This window comes from Podarcis gaigeae (genome assembly GCF_964106915.1).
Source record: "Podarcis gaigeae genome assembly, chromosome: 8".
NCBI lineage: Eukaryota > Metazoa > Chordata > Lepidosauria > Squamata > Lacertidae > Podarcis > Podarcis gaigeae.
In genome coordinates, this window is record NC_139684.1 from 88,542,250 (window position 1) to 88,565,060 (window position 22,811).

Below are 22,811 nucleotides of genomic sequence, written 5' to 3' on the forward strand. Positions count from 1 at the left end.
TATTTTGTGGGAGGCATTCAGTTGCATACCAAAAATTTAGGTATGTGCAATGGATTAAAGTGCTCTATTGCTTGAGCCAGTGTTTTTTTTAAAAAATGCACTAAAAGTGTAAGCTGAATGACTGGTTAACAGGAAAACATATAACCTCCACATAAAACTGGTTAACAGGAAAACATATAACTTCCACACAAGCAAGTAAGGCTGCAACCAAGACAAATGCTCATTGTTGTATAACCTCCCTGCGAGCAAATCAGAACAAATGCTCAACTGAAAACCAGGCATTGGGCAAGCTTTGTGCAAGCAAATCAGCATAAATGCTCAATGATCCTGGAGGAGGCCCAAGGGTAGCTAGCGGCCAGATGTCCCTCCCTAGAAGATCACAATTCAAGCATAAAGAACACAGGCTCAGCGCAATGCAAAAAGAAAAGAAGAATTAGGTCCAATCGCTTTATTTCATTTTAATTCCTCTGCAGGGGGAAGCCAGTGGCTCTGGTCATGGAGACAATAGGTCAGCTAAATTTCCCTATATTCCACATACACCCACGGTGCAGTGGTATCTCTAGGGTGAAATGGGGGGGGGGGGCGCGCGAGTGAGATTACAGGGCTTGCTATGAGTGGGGAGTTTACTGAAGGTCCAGCCCTCCAGGAATACCCTACCAATCAGCGGAAAAAGGCCAGGCGCTCTTTCAGCCATTGCTCTGTCAGGTCGTCTGTGGACCGAATCTCAAAGACCTGGGGGGGAAAACAGAGCAGCAGTCAGGTGGAGAAGGCGATCTGCCTAGGCTGAGAATGTGGCCAAGCATCCTTCCCTGCCTTTCCCAGGTAGCCAAGGAGCTGGCTGGGGCAGAGTAGGGACATACCATATTTTTCGCCCTATAGGACGCACTTTTTCCCCTCCAAAAATGAAGGGGAAATGGGTGTGCGTCCTATGGGGCGAATGCAGGCTTTCGCTGAAGCCTGGAGAGCGAGAGGGATCGGTGCACACCAACCCTTCTTGCTCTCCAGGCTTCAGGAGGGCCACAGCACCAGCCCCACAAGGTCGGGGGACAGCGGGGAGGCGGAACGCCGCCATCCCGCTGTCCCCGGACCTGGTCTGCCGGTGGGCGGCGGGGAGAAGAGCGCTTCTCCCTGCCGCCAGCCCCACAAGCTCCGGGGACAGTGAGGAGGCACAGCGCGTCTTCCCGCTGTCCCCGGACCTGGTCTGCAGGCGGGCGGTGGGGAGAAGAGCGCTTCTCCCCGCTGCCGGCCCCACAAGTGCCGGGGGGGGGATAAATTTTTTTTTCTTTATCTCCCCCCAAAAAAACTTGGTGCGTCCTATGGGCCGGTGCGTCCTTTGGGGCGAAAAATACAGTAATTCTACCTTACACCCAGTCTGACCATTGGTCTCAGTAATGTCAATGCTGAGTAACAGCGGCTTCCAGGCTTCAGGCAGAGGTCTCCTCCCAGTCCTACTCAGAGAAGCTGGGAACTGAACCTGGGGCTGGGATTTCTGCATTGGGAGGTTGGACTAGATGACCCCTGGGAGTCCCTTCTAGCTCTACAATTCTATGTTTCTATGACTTCTGCATGCAAAGCAGGTGCCCTACTACTGGGCTAAGGTGAGGGTTTTATTATTTAATATATTGCACATTTTGAAAGACGTGGCGATCTATCTTTCCTTGGCTTCAAGGGTTGGTCTAGATCAGGGGTCAACAACCTTTTTCAGCTGTGGGCCAGCCCACTGTCCCTCAGACCATGTGGGGGGCCAGACTATATTTTGGGGAAAAAATAATGAATGAATTCCTATGCCCCACAAATAACCCAGAGATGCACTGGGAGTGGCCACCGGGACCACATAACACTGGGTTTGAAAGACCTACATTGGCTCCCAGGACGTTTCCGAGCACAATTCAAAGCCTTGGTGCTGACCTTTAAAGCCCTGAACAGCTTTGGTCCAGTAGACCTGAAGGAGCATCTCCACCTCCATCATTCTGCCCGGACACTGAGGTCCAGCTCTGAAGGCCTTCTGGCGGTTCCCTCGCTGCGAGAAGCCAAGTTACAGGGAACCAGACAGAGGGCCTTCTCGGTAGTGGCACCCACCCTGTGGAACACCCTCCCATCAGATGTCAAGGAAATAAGCAGCTATCTTATTTTTAAAAGACATCTGAAGGCAGCCCTGTTTAGGGAAGTTTTTAATATTTAATGCTGTATTGTTTTTAACACTCGATTGGGAGCCGCCCAGAGTGGCTGGGGAAACTCAGCCAGATGGGCAGGGTATAAATTATTATTATTATTATTATTATTATGCATTTTAAATAAAAGCACACATTCTAATCATGTAAAAACATGCTGATTCCCGGACTGTCCGTGGGCCGGATTGAGAAGGCGATTGGGCTGCATCCGACCCCCGGGCCTTAGGTTGCCTACCCCTGGTCTAGAAACTGAACCCCGGTTCTGGCACCCAAAACAAGAATCCCCTGCTGCCCAAGACCAAAAAGCCACATATAGGCATGGGGAAAGGGGGAGAGGAAGATGTAAGCGAGAAATCACAGTTGCCTCATCCTCTTCCACTTCTCCTGGGGGTTTAAGGTTACATGCATGTTCTCCAGGTTGCGCCAGGCAACCAGGCTGCTCTCTAGAATCCCAAGAGGCTGGGGAGGGGGGTGTTTCTGGCAGGGAGAGAGGCCAAAAACAATGCCAAGACGACCAGGGACAAAACCATAGCTGTCAACTTACAGATTTGAAAATAAGGGACCAGCAGCCTCGAAAATAAGGGATCAGCAGCCAAAATAAGGGATCAACAATTACTTTTATAAAATACATATTTTGTTGCGTGCAAATGGCTTTAGATACCTATTAGGTCCATAAATTACCATATAGCATATTCAACACAAAAAACAGCAACAATTTGTTGTTGACAAAGGTCAACTGGATATAGAAAGGGCCCCATTACCTTCAGTAGCTTATTTAAGGGACATCATCAATAAGGGACAGCAGCGGGACATGGCGCTGGGATAAGGGACTGTCCCGCCAAATAAGGGACGTTTGACAGCTATGGACAAAACCAGAGGTAAGGAGTGTGCTTGGAATACCTTGGTGAGCTCAGCTGCCTGCACCAGTCTGTTTTTGCTCCCGGCATACATCATCTGCTGCTCCGGCTTGCACCCTGCGAGGGGAAAGGAGAAGGCAGCTCTTTTAGTTGCAATGACTGTTCATTATCTTGTTCACAATGGGCGCTGTGATCCACAGCGGGTCAGGGAGTTAAGGACTGGCTGAGGTGGAGAGAGGCGGACTTCCCCAAGCCCACAAAACAAGTTCCTGCTACGGCGACGTTGGGATTTGAACCCAAGGCAGGCAGGTGCTGAAGGGCACTGCCTTATCTCTCTGCGACAGAAGTGGGATTTGTTGGGTTTTTCCACCGGCAGGGTGGGGGGAAACCTAGCAAATGACTGGCGTTCAATCATTCAAATGACTCGTTTTTATAGCACTTTGGAATGTTCAAAGACATTGGCCGCGATCTCACCATACATTTAAAGCACCATTATACAACTTTAAACAGAGATGACTTCCCCCAGAGAATTTCTGAGAGCTGTAGGGTTTTTTTTGAGGGTGCTGAGAGAAGCCCCCTGTTGCCCTCCCAGGACTGTAATTCTGTTCCCTGCAAAGAGGGGTTAAGTATTAAACCGCTCTGGGAAGGGAATCAGGGTCTCCTAATCTCCTAACAACTCTCCGTGCTGGTGGTTTTGCAATATGGCATGACTTTATTTCAAAAAGTAGAATCCCATGGCTGTATGGTCCATCCTGTTTGTTCCAAGGTGTGGACTTGCGAAAGTGCCATATTTTTCGCTCTATAAGATGTACCAGACCACAAGACGCACCTAGTTTTTGGAGGAGGAAAACAAGAAAAAAAACATTCTGCATCTCAGAAGCCAGAACAGCAAGAGGGATCGCTGCGCAGCGAAAGCAGTGATCCCTCTTGCTGTTCTGGCTTCTGGGATAGCTGCGCAGCCTACATTCGCTCCATAAGACGCGCACATATTTCCCCTTACTTTTTAGGATGGAAAAAGTGAGTCTTATAAAGCAAAAAAATACGGTATGTTTAGATAGATGGATTCTCTTTATCTTTGTATTTCTCCTGGACTACAACAAACTAGGAAGCAAGGGAATCTATGATCATAGAAGCAGAGTTGGAAAGGACCATGAGGGTGATGTAGCCCACCCACCCACAATGCAGGAATCTTTTGCCCAATGCAGAACTCGAACCCATGACTGAGCTATCTCATCGTTCTCTCATTCCTTTAAATTTTCATTTGGCAAACCTGTACGTGAATTCCTAAGTTCCCACTCACATGGAAAATATGGCCATTGCTTCATCTCCTCCTGCTGAACCTCATGTTACAGAGCTGTTCCGCCTGGCCTTTGGTTTGCACTCAGTCTGACTCTTATGTTTCCCTCCCCTTATGGTTTTGATCTATGGGCTACTTTTAAAATGAGGCTGCATTTTAAATTGCATTTTAACCTGTATTTTAAATTGGTTTTCCCACCCCCTATTATGTTTTTAATCAGATGGTGACAGCAGTCACGAAATTAAAAGACGCCTGCTTCTTGGGAGAAAAGCAATGACAAACCTAGACAGCATCCTAAAAAGCAGAGACATCACCTTGCCAACAAAGGTCCGTATATTTAAAGGTATGGTTTTCCCAGTAGGGATGTATGGAAGTGAGAGCTGGACCATAAAGAAGGCTGATCGCCGAAGAATGGATGCTTTTGAATTCTGGTGCTGGAGGAGACTCTTGAGAGTCCCATGGACTGCAAGAAGATCAAACCAATCCATTCTGAAGGAAATCAGCCCTGAGTGCTCACTGGAAGGACAGATCCTGAAGCTGAGGCTCCAAGACTTTGGCCACCTCATGAGAAGAGAAGACTCCCTGGAAAAGACCCTGATGTTGGGAAAGATGGAGGACACAAGGAGAAGGGGACGACAGAGGACAAGATGGTGGGACAGTGTTCTTGAAGCTACCAGCATGAGTTTGACCAAACTGCGGGAGGCAGTGGAAGACAGGAGTGCCTGGCGTGCTCTGGTCCAGGGGGTCATGAAGAGGCGGACACGACTAAACAACAACAACATGTTTTTACTGTAATTTTACTGGTGTTAGCCGCCCTGAGCCCGGTTCTGGCCAGGGAGGGCGGGGTATAAATAAAATTATTATTATTATTATTATTATTATTATTATTATTATTATTATTATGCTTTCCCCCCAAGGTTTCCTATTTTGTGCAAAAGTTTCCCCTTCTTGTCCTAACTTACAAATTCTAATAAAAACTTTTATTAAAAATGCATGGTGTGAACACGGCCATTATCACAGTAATGCCAGTTATACAGTAATCGCTTCCCCCAACCTGGCCTCATCCAGAACGGTTTGTGGTTACAACGCACATCAGCTTGGCTGTTGTTACGTGGAGGCCCAGGGCCCTGAGACCTGGCCCTTTGGTGCTGCACCAACTCAGAATCGAACCCTACAGGCTCCCCCCCACCCCACCGCCCTCAACGCTTCACATTTGTTCTCGACATACACCAAGCTCAACTCTTTGGACAGGAAGCCGAGAATGCCACCCCTTGGTCACCCTCAGTTGAGGAAGTCACTGGTTCTCACCGACTGGGCTGGAGAAGATGAAGCAGAGAGGGTATGAGACCCGGCCATCATCGTGGACGTATTTATAGCTGTAAACTACAAATGTAAACACACACAGGCACAGTCAAGGAAGCAACTGGGCATCTCATGGCAAGGTAGACATGGGGGGGGGGGAGGAACCGGACCAGCTTGTCTCCAACTGGCAATGGGGTGGAAAAGAGCTTCTTCTGTGAGGACACCTTAGGCTCTGGAGCTCCCTGGATGCGGAAACCCACAAATCTCATTCCCCAGTGTCCCCCCCCCTTTCTTTTCTCTCTCCTTTTCATCCAGTGCTTTATCAACTGCACTGGCTCCCGGTGGAGTACAGGGTCAGGTTTAAGGTGCTGGTTTTGACCTTTAAAGCCCTATGCAGCCTAGGACCCACGTACCTACGGGACCTCCTCTCCTGATCTGCCCCGCAGAGGACCTTAAGGTCCACAAATGACAACATTTTGAAGGTCCCAAGTCGCAAGGCGGTTAGATTGGTCTCAACTAGGGCCAGGGCCTTTTCAGTACTGGCCCCAACTTGTTGGAACGCTCTGTCCCAAGAGACCAGGGCCCTGCGGGACTTGACATCTTTCCGCAGGGCCTGGAAGACAGAGCTGTTCCGCCTGGTCTTTGGTTTGGACTTGGTCTGACCCTTATGTTTCCCTCCCCTTATGGTCTTGATTTATTAGCTACTTTTAAAATGAGGCTGCATTTTAAATTGCATTTTAAATTGTAACCCCCCCTTCATGTATTTTACTGTGATTTTACTGGTGTTAGCTGCCCTGAGCCCGGCTCTGGCCGGGGAGGGCGGGGTATAAATAAAATTTATTGCTATTATTATTATTATTATTATTATTATTATTATTATTATTATATTTTCCCAGTAGGCACTGGGCTACTTCCTGTCCTAAGAATGCAGCATAAGGACATAAGAAGAGACTGCAGGATTAGGCCAATGACCCATCTAACCCAGCACCCTGTTCTCAATGTGGTCACCCGTGGGAATCCAGGGAGCAGAGCGTGAGCACAAGAGCAATTCTCCCCTCCTGTGGATCCCAGCATTGCTGCCTCCGACTCTGGTGGCAGAGTAGAGCCATCACAGTTAGTAGCTGTTGACAGCCCAGTTGTAAAAGGTTTGTGTCCACACCATGTGTGAAAAAGGGCTCAAGTCACCCAGGACTGGCCTTATTAGTCCAAAAGCATCTTTGGTTCCTGCTCCAGTTGCATGTGAATTATATCACGCAACCGCATTGGGAATACCGTGTTCTGGTCGCCTCGCCTCAAAATGGGTATTATGCCTTTGAATGTGAAAGGAATTGCAGTTGTCCCCCATCCCATCCAGGGGGTGCGGGTGGCGCTGTGGGTGAAACCACAGAGCCTAGGACTTGCCGATTAGAAAGTCGGTGATTCGAATCCCCGCGACGGGGTGAGTTCCCGTTGCTTGGTCCCTGCTCCTGCCAACCTAACAGTTCGAAAGCATGTCAAAGTGCAAGTAGATAAATAGGTACCACTCTGGCGGGAAGGTAAGCGGTGTTTCCGTGCTGCTCTGGTTCGCCAGAAGCGGCTTGGTCATGCTGGTCACATGACCCGGAAGCTGTATGCCGGCTCCCTCGGCAAATAAAGCAAGATGAACACCGCAACCCCAGAGTCGGGCACGACTGGACCTAATGGTCAGGGGTCCCTTTACCTTTTACCCATCCCATCCATCACAGAATCTTCTGGCAGAAAATTCTATAAATGAACTAGGCTTCCGCTTCCCTGGTCCCGAAATCCATTGGAAACCCTTTCTCTGGCCACGTCCTCAAAACTATAGCTGAGCATGGAAGTGTGTATGGGCCGAATCAGGTTGTCCCCTCCCCTCTCACAAACACACTCAAACAACTCTTAGGATATCGAGGTTGGCGTTCTGGCAGTTCGCTTCTCAGCTCCTCTGGAGAGATGTCCTAAAGAAGATCACAAAAATCAGGCATCAGTTTTGTAGACAAGGGTCTTCCCAAGGGGAGTAGCTGCGTAGGAAGGGATGAGATCCCACCCCCCGCACAACAATTCACTTTTTCAAAACTGTGGCTGTTTGCAGTTTGGAAAGTGATGGGCAAATTGAATAGTGTAGGACGAGCGAGTGATTTACAGGAAGGGAAAAAACTCCCCTCAAACCTATCAGGGTGAATGTCAATCAGCCCAAGGCCTGGTTGAAGCAAGACATTTCAGCCTAAAGATATGTAATGATGGCTCCAAGTGAGCCTCCACAGGGATAACACTCCACAAGCAGGGAGCCACCACTTCTCATTTTACCACCCTTCTCATTTTACCACCCTCTAGATCTGTTGTGGAGGCACACGAGGAAGGGCCTCAGATGATGATTGCAGGGTCAGGGGTTGGTTCACATAAGGAAAGGCAATTCTTGAAGTTTTGCAGTCCTGAGGTGTTTAAGACCTTATAGCAGGGGTTGGTAAGGTTTGCTTTGCCTGGGCCAGTTCACTCCAGTGGAGATCCCACTGTGGGCCGGATTGTGTGTGTGTGAGTGAACGCACACGCCTGCAATTTCCAGCATCTGCACAGATGCAATTTACAGTGTCTGCACAGACGCGATTTCTGGCGCTGCGGAAGCAAGCCCCCGTGCTGCACTGCGCCGGTTTAGCGCAGCGCGCGGGGACTCGCTGAGCGGGCAGCTCAATTTGGGGGCAGTTTGTGGGCCAGTTAAATGACCTCCGGGGGCCGCTTGTGGCCTATGGGCCTTAGGTTGCCTACCCCGCCTCATAGGTCAAAACCAACACTTTGAATTGGGCCCAGAAACTAATCAGCAGCCAATGCAGTCGGAGCCAGGATCAGTGTGATATGCTCAGTCCATCTTGCCCCAAATTCTGCGCTAGCTAAAGTTCCTGAACTCTGGAGAAGCAGCCCCACATATAATGCATTGCAGTAATCTAACCTAGAGGATAGACAACAGAAGTGGAGCATAGACAACAGATAAGGGCGCAGATGGGCCACCAGCTGAAGCTGATGGAAGGCACTCCACACCACTGAGGCCACCTGAGCCTCAAGTAACAGCAAGGGATCCAGAAGGAGCCGCAAGCTACATACCCACTCCTTCAGAGGAGATCACTTTATCCTATATGTGCCCACTTGAGCTCATTGATCCATGCAGGAGTGCCAGCTTGGCCCCAGGACTGTGGGTGCCATGTAGCGTGCATGGCCCTGGCACCAAAATTTGTGGGTGCCCGGCCTCATCATAGGGAATTTGTGAGTGCTCGGGCACTCAGGGACACAGGGAGGTGGCACCTATGGATCCAAGGATCAGGCACTGTTACAAGTGTCACATAATACTCATTCTGCACTTCTTACACATTGATATTTTAGTGTGGCACCCACACTTTGGAACTCCCTGCCTGTCGTCACTGGCAGGTGCCTTCACTGCACTCATTTGGGCGCCTGCCAAAACAGGTGCCAAACAATTAAACATTTTTGTTTAAGCAAGCCTATCCAGATACAGAACGCTGGCGTTTGTTTTAATCCAGCTTTTAGCTTATTGTTGATTCCAATTCTGTTTGGAATGGTTCAAATCATTGTTTTTAACTATTTATTACTGATAATTTTATTGTTTTATTCTTTCTGTCAGCGCCTCTTTGAGGTTTCATTACAATCAAGTGGTATATAAACCCTTGGGAAACAATAAGAAGAGTTTGGATTTGATATCCCACTTTATCACTACCAGAAGGAGTCTCAAAGCGGCTAACATTCTCCTTTCCCTTCCCCCCCCCCCCCAACAAACACTCTGTGAGGTGAGTGGGGCTGAGAGACTTCAGAGAAGTGTGACTGGCCCAAGGTCACCCAGCAGCTGCATGTGGAGGAGCGGAGACACGAACCCGGTTCCCCAGATTACGAGACTACCGCTCTTAACCACTACACCACGCTGGCTCTCAATAAGACACTTAAGGATGAATGCTGAATAAATAGGTCATCTGGAAAAACCCAGGCGGGTAGTGTTCAATGCGCTTTGCAGAAGAGTAGGGATTTGAACCCAGGTCTATGCAGTACAACATCTCCTCCGCCATTCCTCTCTGGCTATTCCCTGTCAAGGGTGGAGCTCAGATGCTATGCCTGTGCGCAGGTTGAAAGGTGTGTGCAGGTGACAGGTGACATTCCAATCTCTGGCACCAAATGCCAAGGGTGGCACTCTGCTCAGCCCTTGCTCCCCCCCAGCATTCCAGGCAGCTGCACCCCAATCCCCCCCCCCCCCCGGCGATGTCACTTCTGACATTGCACAAAGGCTCTGTGGCTCAGCGGTAGCTGAGAGGTTTCTGTCCTCTATCTGGGTGTATAGGAGAGGAACAGCCTCGCAAGGTGTCCTCAAGGTACCTCAGGTTACATACACTTCAAGTTACAGACGCTTCAGGTTACAGACTCTGCTAACTCAGAAATAGTTAAGAACTTTGCTTCAGGATGAGAACAGAAATCATGCTCCGGAGGCGTGGCGACAGCGGGAGGCCCCATTAGCTAAAGTGGTGCTTCAGGTTAAGAACAGTTTCAGGTTAAGAACGGACCTCCGGAACGAATCAAGTACTTAACCCGAGGTAGCACTGTATTTTTAATCTCTGTTGGAAGCCGCCCAGAGTGGCTGGGGAAACCCAGCCAGATGGGCGGGGTACAAAAAATAGATGATGATGATGATGATGATGATGATTGGAGGAAAAGGAGGGAGCATGCACCACCTCCCTCACCGAAGACTGCTGCTTCCCACTGCCTTTTCATCTCTGCTGCTAAAGGGAGGGAGGGCTCATAAATTCTTTTCTTCTGAATTAGCCCATTATCTAATCCTCTTTGCTGCAGCCAAGCAGGCACCACAAGCCCTGTAATGAACTGGCAAAGGAGCAGAATTAAGCAGAGCTTGCTGCCACATACGTACAAACAAGATGGCTGGAAGGATCGACAGCCTTCCTGTTCAAGACTGCTGTGTCCTTTGATGCAGCCGAGTCTCGGACACCTTGTATCAATGGGAAGAAATTGAAGCACGTGGCAAAAGGGGGAGACTGGAAGTCTGTTTGTTAAAGGTGCAGAAGCTGGCCCTCCTTCACCGGCCTTGTGAATAATCCTATGCATGCACACTCAGAAATCCCATTGAATTCAATTTATTTCCAGATAAATGCATATAGCAGAGATGGGGAAATCTGTGACCCTCCAGATGTTGCAGGACCACATCTCCCACCATTCTTCACCCCAAGCCGTGCTAACTGGGGCTGGTAGGCATTGAAGTCCAGGACCTTCTAGAGAGCAACGGGTTCCACACTCCTGGTGTGTGAGATTGCAGACTTCGGTACTCAAGAGCAGCAAGAGGGAGGGCAAGGCTGGAAGGTGGATGTAAACGAGGCCTCCTCAGAGCCGAAAAGCTAAGGGTAAAGTCACTTGTTGGCGGCCTGTTGATTGAGCCTCATTCATCCTTATTTGTTTGCACAACGGGTGCAGGAAGGTTAAGTGAAGTTGGCTATTTATTGAGTGTCCGTTCTGATTTGTTTGTGGGGCGAGTATAGCTGCACCAAGCAATTGTTATCCCATGCAATTCTCTTTAACTTTCCTTATCGCAAAAAGTCTGGTTTGGAGGGGGAGGGAGTGAGTTTGCTGTGCAAAGGTGCCAAGTCAACTGTAATTGAGCACCCTGGTTTTGTCATGACATCCAGGGGCATCTTACCCATAGAGGCTAGTGGCGTGGAGCGCCAAGTTCTGGAGGGCGCCAGGAAAGAGGTGGAGGCTGGACGTGGCGCTTCCCAGCATCAGCTCGTTGCCCTTGCCCGCCTCCACCATGCCACGCCGAAGCAGCACCGCACCCGGAGCCTCCATCTGCCGTGGCCGCCGTGGCACGAAGTGGCCAGCTGAGCCAGGAGGCACCGCGTCCAGCCTCTGCCTCTTCCCCACCGGAGGAGCCACCCTCCAGCCACTGTCCGCCTCCTCCAGCCCTGCCAGCAGTGCCGTCTTCCCTAAAAAACTCTGGGAAACGGGGGGGGGGGCGCCAGAGGGAGCTTTGCACCACGGCGCCGGATATGCTTAAGACGGCCCTGATGACATCACTGGATCCTACCCCAAAACAGCAACCATCAGGAAGCGCTGCCAGATGACACCAGCAGGCACAAGAACTACGTGATGTAAACTGAGAAGGGAGCACTAATTGACATTTGGACAAACTCACCCTCCAGTCCATTGTTTTCAGCAAGCTGTGGCTCTAGGATCCCCTAACAAGCTGACTCTGTTTAGAAGCTTCCATTTCCAGGCTAGGACCCTCCTGGATTATTTCAGTGGAATGTTATTATGCATCAGTTCCTTTCTTGGAAAGTGTGCGCTGCTGGGCTTCCATTTTGACAAGCAAAACTTGCCAGTCGTTTCATATTTTAAGAAATGGGAAGAGATCTTCCCTTGAAACCCCCGCCGCTAGTTTTCCTGCTTCCCTAAAACACAGCGGAGTGGATATTCCGCGCTGCCATTTGATTAACATTTCGCTAACGCGTGTGAGGGTTCTTGCATAACGTGTTGAATTAAATATGAAAGCAAATGACGCCATCAGCACATCGCTCCCCTGAGATATTAAACCTGATCTGAAATTCAATTTGCTTTTAACCCAGCCTCGTAATTTGTAATGTACCGACAAAATTCATGTCAAGAATGCAGGAAGGTGGAATGGAGGAGCTGATGCAATTTCTTTGGGGAAAAGGAGATGTCTCTCCATGTCAGATTCCAGGCAGTTGCTGGAAGAGTTGGGAATTCAGCTGCTGTCGCAGGCTGAAGTGAAGTGAAGTGAAAAGTAAGTGTGTGCACACACATGTGTGTGAGAGAACCGGTTGATTACAGTTCCACTCTCCTGCAATATAAAAAAGCAGTGCTTCTGCACTGTCTTTGTTTAGTGTTCAACATCCCTGCTTTCCACCTCCTCCCAACAACAAGACTATGATTGGGCAGAGTAGCTTGTTCAAGCTTTACATTTGTCTGTAGTGGAGACAATTACGCTTTTCTCCAGGAAAAAAAAACCCCTCTGTAATGCCTTCACTTTATAGTCACAACAAAGTCTGCAGCTCAATCACTTGCTGGCTTTGTAGGGGGGGAAAATATGCTGTTTTTATACAGCGTACGAACACTGCAAGTAAACGATTAGATAAGTGTTGCGATGAAATCTGAAGCCTCCTCCCCACAGTCAGAATCTAACTGATCGCCACACCTGGTAGCTAGGGAGAACTTTCCCCAGTTCATGTAAGCCTGCGTGTGACCTCAGAGGGTTGCTTACCTTTCCCTACACTGTGTGGTTGGGCGTCACATATATGAGTCACCTGGAGCCATTTGCTCTGGTCTGTGCAGCAGAACACCTGCCATGGGGGTGTAGCACACCAGCCTTCCTCAACCCGGTGCCTTCCAGATGTTTTGGACCACAACTCCCATCAGTCTCAGTCAGCACACTGAAGTCCAATATGTTTGGAATCTGGAAGGCTGGGGAATTTGCACCAGGCTGCAATTTGTGTGTGTGTGTGCACGCATATATACCATATTGGCCTGAATATAAGCTGCACTTTCCCCCCAAATTCTGACCATGAAAAGTTAATGTGCAGCTTATATTCGCCACAAAGGGACGCGGGTGGCGCTGTGGGTTAAACCACAGAGCCTAGGACTTGCCAATCAGAAGGTCAGCAGTTCGAATCCCCGCGATGGGGTGAGCTCCTGTTGCTCGGTCCCTGCTCCTGCCAACCTAGCACTTTGAAAGCATGTCAAGTGCAAGTAGATAAATAGGTACCGCTCTGGCGGGAAGGTAAACGGCGTTTCCGTGGCTGCTCTGGTTCGTCAGAAGCAGCTTAGTCCTGCTTGCCATATGACCCGAAAGCTGTACGCCGGCTCCCTCGGCCAATAAAGCGAGATGAGCGCCGCAACCCCAGAGTCCGTCACGACTGGACCTAATGGTCAGGGGTCCCTTTACCTTTAACTATATTTGCCACATTACAGTATGTAGCCAGGAGCGTGGGGCAAACAGCACCAGGAGCGTGGGAAAGCAGACCATCTTCTCCCTCAAGGCCAGGAAAAGAGAGCGAGGAAGGGGAAAGGCCATCGCAATGCAGTGCGGCTCCTGCCCGCCCCCCCCCCAGTAGCCAGGAGCAGTGAGGAAGGCAGTGGCTTATATTTGGGGTTTTTTTTTTTCTTCCCCCACCCCCTTCAGTTTTAAAGGTGTGGCTTATATTCAGGCCAATACGGTATAAAAACACCTTTGTGTTGCTTCAGCCTGAAGCCTATCAGCCTTCTTTTGCAGCCTCTGAATTCGAATGAGGGGTACTTTTTAAAACTTGACCTGAATCAGGGTGCTTAAAAGAAATAAAAGCAGGAGGAATGATTCTCATTTTAAATAGAAAAAAGAAGTGGAAAGGTTTTACATACCTGGAATTCTTCCTCCAGCACCACCAGTTGCCTGTCTTTGTCCACCTTCACTGAGGAGAGAGGAGAAAAAACCTAGTAATGGGATTTCACCTCCATTCTTAGAAAGATCTGCTTTGCATGCGGAAGTTCCCTGGAGAACCACTGCCAGTCACTGTAGAAAACACTGAGCTAGATGGACATAAGAGAAGCCAGCTGGATCAGGCCAAGGACCCATCTAGTCACACAGGCCAAGCCAGATTCACATTACAGTGGTACCTCGGGTTACATACGCTTCAGGTTACAGACTCCGCTAACCCAGAAATAGTATCTCAGGTTAAGAACGTTGCTTCAGGATGAGAACAGAAATCGTGCGGTAGCAGCAGGAGGCCCTATTAGCTAAAGTGATGCCTCAGGTTAAGAACAGTTTCAGGTTAAGAACAGACCTCTGGAACGAATTAAGTACGTAACCAGAGGTACCACTGTATGGAAAACCCGTAAGCAGGACTTGAGCAGAAGAGCCCTTTTCACTCCCTTCCTGTGGTTTCCAGGAGTCAGGGAATTCAGAAGCACTGCTGCCAGCAGCTAGAGGCAGAGCGCAGCCACCTTGGAGAATAGCATTCTCCTCCATGAATTTGTCCAATTCTCTTTTAAAGCCATCTAGATTGGTGGCCAGGGACGCGGATGGCACTGTGGTCTAAACCCCTGAGCCTCTTGGGCTTGCCGATCAGAGGGTCGGCGGTTCGAATCCCTGCGACGGGGTGAGCTCCTGTTGCTCAGTCCCAGCTCCTGCCAACCTAACAGTTCGAAAGCATGTCAAAGTGCAAGTAGATAAATAGGTACCGCTCCGGCGGGAAGGTAAACGACATTTCTGTGTGCTGCTCTGGTTCGCCAGAAGCGGCTTAGTCCTGCTGGCCACATGACCCGGAAGCTGTACGCCGGCTCCCTCGGCCAGTAAAGCGAGATGAGTGCCACAACCCCAGAGTCGTCTGCGAATGCACCTAATGGTCAGGGGTCCCTTTACCTTTACCTTTAAATGGCATTTAGGGACACGGGTGGCGCTGTGGTCTAAAGCACATAACCTAGGGCTTGCCAATCAGAAGGTTGGCGGTTCGAATTCCCATGATGGAGTGAGCTCCTATTGCTCAGTCCCTGCTCCTGCCAACCTAGCAGTTCAAAAGCACGTCAAAGTGCAAGTAGATAAATAGGTACCACTCCAGCGGGAAAATAAACGTTTCCGTGTGCTGCTCTGGTTCGCCAGAAGCGGCTTAGCCATGCTGGCTACATGACCCGGAAGCTGTACGCCGGCCCCCTCGGCCAGTAAAGCGCCGCAACCCCAGAGTCGTCTGCAACTGGACTTAACTGTCAGGGGTCCTTTACCTTTTTAGACTGGCGGCCATCAGCGCCGACTCTGGGAGGGAGTTGCACCGTTTAACTATATGCTGCATGAAGGAAGAAGGACTTTCTCTCATCTGTCCTGAAATCTATCCAATGGCCTGACTCCGTATAAGGCAGGTTCCCGTGATACTGATGGGTTTTTGCTGCTGCTGCTTAGTGAAAAGTCGTTTGTTTTTCTCCAGCTTCCAGAGGCCATAGGTTAGACTGTTTTGTGCCTTGAGTCTGTTCTGCATTATAGCACTGGTCTTTTGTGGTTTCGTTATTGATATTTTAATTGTGTCCCGTGAATTTTTAATGATTTTGTTTTATTTGTTGGTATGGAAACTGCTTTGAGGTCACTTGGGTGATTTAAAGCATGATACAAGAGCACTAAATAAATAAATACATCAAAGCCAAGCCCAAGCTCTCTTGCCTTCACAAATTACCTTGCGGGGCAGTTGGGGGGAGTTGTGAGCCAGAGAACTGCTGGTGAGACTGAAATGGCCCTTAAGTCAGTGGCCTAATGGTATGCAGAAGGACTACAGCCAACAGCGCGTTTCACACCCCCTTCTAGTTTATCAGTGACACCTGATTAACCGCAGTTAAGAATTGCCTATGCAGCTGCCAAGAGAAGTTCCATCAGCATCAAAGCCACTTTAATACAAGGTGCACAGACCCCCAGCACATTTCAATCTGGTATGCCTCAGGCTTCTCAGGTTAGAAAAGACAAACACCGCATTGTCAGAGAACTGCGTTCATTTCTATTTTCTTTTTTAAAGCATTCCCTGACGAAGCACAAAGGCTTGAAATGCACCAGTATTTAGGTACCACCTTGTACTAAGCTTTTTACAATGCCTCCTTAGGAGCCTGCCATTGTCACTTGTGAGATGTGGGGCAACCCATCTGCTTTGCACTGAGTGGGGAAGAGCTGTAGCTCAGTAATAGGGCATCTGATGTATGCAGAAGATCCCAATTCTTATTCATTTATTTATTTTGGAGTATTTATACTCCACCAATTGCATTTCCAAGTAGAGCTGGAAGAGAACACTGCCAGAAAGCCAGATGAGCCGTTGTCACTCAGTTTAGACAGCTGTCAACTAGCTGACCACGCTAGGTGGTCTGATTCCATCTTCCTGTGTTCCTATGGCAGGGGTGCCAAGACACAATACCATAGCCCCCAATCTTAGGGCAAAAATAGGGAGGTGGCATGCAGGATAGTAAACTCACTCATTATGGCCGCATTGTTAGTCTCCTTCCGGAACCGGAACGTCTTCAGTTTCTCCTTCAGCTCTGGGTCCACGTCACACACAACCAGAGAATCTGACTGCAATGGAAAAAGCAACGTGGGTTTTCTCCTCCAATCAAGCAGGCCATTCTTCTTCATTGCCCTGATGACCATGGCATAGCCTCATCTCCTCTAGAACTAATTGTGGGAAATTGCAAGCAAACTTAACTATGTATGACTGCTAGTCAGTGAATGAAGGGGTTAAGGCAATAGAGCTGCATTTCCTAGACTCATTTTGGTCATGCCCCCCTCTTCTCTGATGAGGAAGGAAGTGAAGCCTTCTCTTCCTGTTCATTTCTCCCCCTCTCTGCACGATGTAACTGAGCAAGGAAGACCTGCGTAAGAAAGCTCCAAGCTTAGAGCACATGTCTGAAGGTATCTTTCTGTATTTTCTACCCAAGAGTATTCTGCCTGTGTCTTTCCTGCTGCTGCTTAGATAAATGCATGAACCTGATCTTTGTAATGTTTTGTTAGTAAAGCATTTTAAACTTACTTAACAGTGTGGTCTGTTCATTGCAAGAGAGGCAGAAAGAGGGAAGCAGTTTGCAAAGGCCTAAATGACTTATGCAAAAAGTTTAACAGTCTACAGTCCTAACACTTCACAGTGCTGCTTAACTTTGTGAGTTTAAGCATTGCTACTGAGGGCTCTCTCTGCTGGAGAGAGGCACCCAGCTGATTCTTTTGTTATTTACCCTCCACATTTGTGTCACAGGGATTCATATTTTCTTCCCATACTTATTCTGTGTGTTGGCTTGTTTAGATTACTCAGCTTTCCCAGCTCCACCCTGCAAAACACTTGCTTAACAGCACTTGCAAAACACAGTTTGGTGCCACAGTGGATAAACCTCTGGGTCTCTATTAGGATGCTCTCCAAGCCAAAGCTCTCCGCAAGACCCTGCAACCTGTCCACCCATATCTCAGCTCACTTCTTCACAAACAAGGTCTCTTATAACAGAAAACTATCCCAAGCAGAAACTTGTCCCAACTCTTCTCAAGCACTTTGAGAGAAGGTCTTGCCCTTCGGCAGCTCTTCCCATTGCTGAAGGGGTCCTACAAGGCTCAGCACCTTTTCTCATAATCCACAATCTATATTTTTTGCTGTTGTTTTAGGTGTGTTCATTCTTCTATCAAACGCCACACCAGAAGGTCCCTTCATTTTGAAAGGTTGATCTGCCACTCAGGCTTGCACACACCACACAGGAAGCTCATGTCTGCCTACTGTCAAGATGTGGCTTCCAAGCCACAGCAAAAGCTTCAAGGACGGAGGCAGAATTTTGGAACAAGAAAAGGCTAGAAACACTATATTTTGGACATCTTATTTGCATAATAACAAGGAGGAAGGGCTGAATGGCAAGGAAAGAGGTCAGATTTTCAACAAGCAAACTTTCAAAGCAGCTCAACACAAGTATGGCGCAGAATCTACCCACCACCCACTAGCCACTGTTTCCGACCCACGTTAAGAATTGTTTCAGCTAACCATTCTGCCTTAGGTCTCTCCGTGTCAGCTGAAATGCTGCAGCTCTGGGTTCAGCCGCTGGCCCTTCTGACAGGATGTGCAGATCTCTGTGCTCTTGCTTTAGTTAGGACACACTCTGCTCAACATCAGCACTTGCGAAACACCGCCAGGCACCAGGCACACACTCTTGACAGCTGCAGAATGTGTGCTGCTGGGGCGGAAGTCATTGCTGGTGGTAGGGAGGAGTCCAGAGAGAAGTTAAAGGTTTCCATTCACAGTTACAAAAGGGGAAGCCACAGGCAGAGGACAAGAAAGATCCTAGAGGGTTCAGGATCAGACTCAAAGCAGGCTGGGCCTTTCAACAGGACAGACAAAAGCCGAAAGTAGGCATGAACAGGGGGATTTAGTTACCAGCCTAATAACGTCCAAAGGAGACTGAGTGATCAAGCATTGGTAAGGTAAAGGGACCCCTGACCATTAGGTCCAGTCGAGACCGACTCTGGGGTTGTGGTGCTCATCTTGCTTTGTTGGCCAAGGGAGCCAGTGTTCAGCTTCCGGGTCATGTGGCCAGCATGGCTAAGCCGCTTCTGGCGAACCAGAGAAGCACACGGAAACAGCATTTACCTTCCCGCTGGAGCGGTACCTATTTATCTACTTGCACTTTGACATGCTTTCGAACTGGTAGGTTGGCAAGAGCAGGGACCGAGCAACAGGAGCTCACCCTGTCGCGGGGATTCAAACCGCTGGCCTTCTGATTGGCAAGCCCTAGGCTCTGTGGTTTAACCCACAGCGCCACCCGTGTCCCTTTTGGTTGTTGTTTTTGTTGTTGTTGTTTAGTCGTTTAGTCGTGTCCGACTCTTCGTGACCCCATGGACCAGAGCACGCCAGGCACTCCTGTCTTCCACTGCCTCCCGCAGTTTGGTCAGACTCATGTTTGTAGCTTGAGAACACTGTCCCACCGTCTCGTCCTCTGTCGTCCCCTTCTCCTTGTGCCCTCCATCTTTCCCAACATCAGGGTCTTTTCCAGGGAGTCTTCTCTTCTCATGAGGTGGCCAAAGTATTGGAGCCTCAGCTTCAGGATCTGTCCTTCCAGTGAGCACTCAGGGCTAATTTCTTTAAGAATAGATTGGTTAGATCTTCTTGCACAGTCCATGGGACTCTCAAGAGCCTCCTCCAGCACCAGAATTCAAAAGCATCAATTCTTCGGTGATCAGCCTTCTTTATGGTCCAGCTCTCACTTCCATACATCACTAATGGGAAAACCATAGCTTTAACTATACGGACCTTTGTTGGCAAGGTGATGTCTCTGCTTTTTAAGATGCTGTCTAGGTTTGCCATCGCCTTTCTCCCAAGAAGCAGGCATCTTTTAATTTCGTGACTGCTGTCACCATCTGCAGTGATCATGGAGCCCAAGAAAGTAAAATTTCTCACTGCCTCCATTTCTTCCCCTTCTATTTGCCAGGAAGTGATGGGACCAGGGGCCATGATCTTCGTTTTTTTGATGTTGAGCTTCAGACCATTCAGTTCCTTTTGGTACCAACACCCAATTGTCCATAGGTGATGACTTCTCTCCAGGTAACTGGCACTGACATTACTGAAAAGTGATGGTTGCTAACAACACATTTCTCCTTCACCTACAGTTCTCAAACTGTGCTGGAGTGACTACTTCTTGAATAAGAGAGACACACTAATCTTAATGAATCTACCAGCGCATGGCACCAGAAACAGATCTGGAAGGGGAACAAAGTCATCTAGTTTAACCGTCTGCAATGCAGGGATCTCAGCTAAAGCATCCATGATAGATGGCCATCCAATCTCTGCTTAGAAACCTCCAAGTAAGGAGAGGCCACAACCTTCCGCAGGAAACCGTTCCGCTGTCAATTTGAAGCCATTGATTCGAGTCCTACCCTCCAGAGCAGGAGAAAACAAGTTTGTTCCCTCTTCCATGTGACAGCTCTTTGACATATATTTGAAGATGGCTATCATATCTGCTCTCAGCCTTCTCTTTCCCAGGCTAAACATACCAAGCTCCTTCAACCGTTCCTCATAAGGCTTGTTTTCCAGACCCTTAATCATCTTTGTTGCTCTCCTCTGCACACGTTCCTGTTGTCAACATCCTTCTTAAATTGTGGCGCACAGAACTGGACACAGTAATCCAGATGCGTTCTGACCAAGGCAGAACAGAGTGATACTATGACTTCCCTTGATCCGAACACTAGATTTCCGTTTATCTAGAATTGCATTAGCTTTTTTGCCTCTGCATCACACTGTTGACTCTGGTTAAGCTTGTAGTCTACTAAGACCACCAGAGCCCCTCAATTCCTTCATCCATCCATTTATAAAGATGTTGAAAATCAAGAGGCCTAGGACAGTACCCTGCAACACTTGTCACTTCTTTCCAGGAAGACAAGAAATCATTGGTGAGCACTCTTTGGGTTCACTCAGTCAACCAGCTACTATTCCACCTAAGAATAAAATTACCTAGACCATATTTTACTAGCTTCTCTGCAAGAATATAATGGGAGACATTGCCGAAAACCTTGCTGAAATCAAGATACATTACACCCACTGCATTCCCCTGATCTACTAAGCTTGTAACACTATATATATAAAAAAAGAAATAAGATTACTGTGGTGCGACTTGTTTTTGTGAAACCCGTGCTAGCTCTTAGTCATCACAGCATCTTCTTCTAAGTGCTCACAGACTGATTGTTTGATTTTTCTGTGCTAGGACCCCCTCCCTCTGTAATCCTCATAGAACCCTAGCCCAGTGGTTGCCATTAATTTGATTCTCAATTTATTTTAGAATGAATTGATTTTAGAATGTATTTCAATTAATTGACTGTGATTTTATGTAAACTGTGCTATTTTTACTGTTGTTAGCCGCTCTGAGCCCGGCTTTGGCTGGGGAGGGCGGGATATAAATAAAAATTTATTATTATGATGATGATTATTCCTGGTATTGACGTTAAGCTGACGGGTCTGTAGTTGCCTGGGTCTCCCCCCACCCACCCACTTTTTGAAGATGGAAATAACATTTGCCCACCTCCAATCTAAATTGTCCAAGAATTCTCAAAATTACAGACAGACGCTATGAGATGACATTTGCAAGATACTTTGGTACCCTTGGAAGCAGTTCATCTGGCCCTGGAGATCTGAATTCTATCAAATATGCTAGGTGTTCCCTTAATACCTCTTGGACTGCTGAGCAGTTCCTCCTCTCTGTCACCCAACAGAAAATTTCCATCTTCATGCAGAGGACCTACTAATTGCATGGTCTTCCTCTTGCTTCAGACACAGCCAGGGGAAACAACAACAACAATTTTCTTATTATTTTAAACCTCTTTTGCAAGCCTGGGCTTGTTCTGGGCTTTGGTCCACCTGTTATATTCTCAGGTTGAGCCATGGCTGCTAAATTACCGACTTCCATTGAAGGACACAGACTTTGGAAACACCCTTGAACTGGGTCTTTCCCCACTTCTTAGGTCACAGAATCATAAAATGGCAGAGTTGGAAGGGATCCTAAGGGTCATCCAGTCCAACCCCCTGAAAGGCAGGAATCAACATGGCAGATGGCCGCCCAGAGTGGCTTGGGAAACCCAGCCAGATGGGTGGGCTATAAATAATAAAATAATATCCAACCTTTGCTTAAAAACCTCCAAGGATGGAGAGTTCATGCCATTGTCAAACAGGGATTTTTTTAAGAGCCTTGGCAAAGAGAATTGTGGGGTTTCTTTACAAATCCCTCTTTGCTTGTTGTGGACGTAGAATCATAGAATTCTATTTTTATTTCCTTTTATTTCAGATTGTGTTTTTATTGCATTTATCTGCCCTTCCAGCAGATGTCAAAGCGATAAACAACTGCCTGACATTCAGAAGACATCTGAAGGCAGCCCTGTTCAGGGAAGTTTTTAACATGTGATATTTTACTGTATTTTTGGTTTTTATGGAAGCCGCCCAGAGTGGCTGGGGAGGCCCAGCCAGATGGGTGGGGTATAAATAATAAATTATTATTATTATTATTATTTCAAAATATGAACAAACACAGGAAAGGGAACAGGACAAGCGTCTCAGGCATATAAAAGCTGAAGCAAATGAAAGTTATTAGGATCTAAGAGCTCATCCGAAAAATAAATACTGTATATAAAATCTATTTTCAATATTAGGAGCTTAGCCGTGTACTAATAGCAGGCAAGCCGTAACAGACTTTTCCATTAACGTTGACGTGTTTTGCCTTATTGTATTGTTTACTTTCTGTTACAGGAAATGGACTGTGGGAAATAAAATGAAATAAAACCCTATCCAGTCTATACTCGACAAACTGTGCTGTAAACTGGGGGTTAATTCACTTTCATGTCCTTCATTCTTTGTATATACAATAAAACCATACCATATATCATAGAAATTATCACGTTTCTTTCATTGTTGTTTTTTTTTTGGCCCTTGGGACATTTTTTAATTTGTGTGATTTTTCCAGTTAAGGCCGTTTGCCAAACTGTGATGAAGTTTGTGGGGGAAATTTACGAGTTTTTACTGATTATTTTGAAGGTGAAATGCATTTTATTCTGTTTCATGCGTTTTATGCAATACATATAAACTATGCTGTCAGTCCACTTGTGGAAAATTTTCCCATTTCTGGTTATGACTGGATATATGAACAGGTTTTATTCCCTTTGAGGGC

The 22,811-nt window shown here is 47.8% G+C and overlaps 1 protein-coding gene across 1 annotated transcript; it reads right to left on the bottom strand.

Moving 5' to 3' along the window:
• Positions 1-433: 433 nt before the first annotated feature.
• GMFG (glia maturation factor gamma) lies at positions 434-21,418 on the bottom strand. Its single transcript, XM_083754480.1, has 7 exons — positions 21,324-21,418; positions 16,617-16,713; positions 14,037-14,086; positions 7,513-7,582; positions 5,634-5,708; positions 3,072-3,145; positions 434-732 (listed from the first exon to the last, which is right to left on the bottom strand). The coding sequence occupies exons 1-7, from the start codon at positions 21,381-21,383 to the stop codon at positions 661-663; spliced, it is 498 nt and encodes a 165-aa protein (XP_083610606.1). The 5' UTR covers positions 21,384-21,418; the 3' UTR covers positions 434-660.
• Between the last annotated feature and the right edge of the window lie 1,393 nt (positions 21,419-22,811).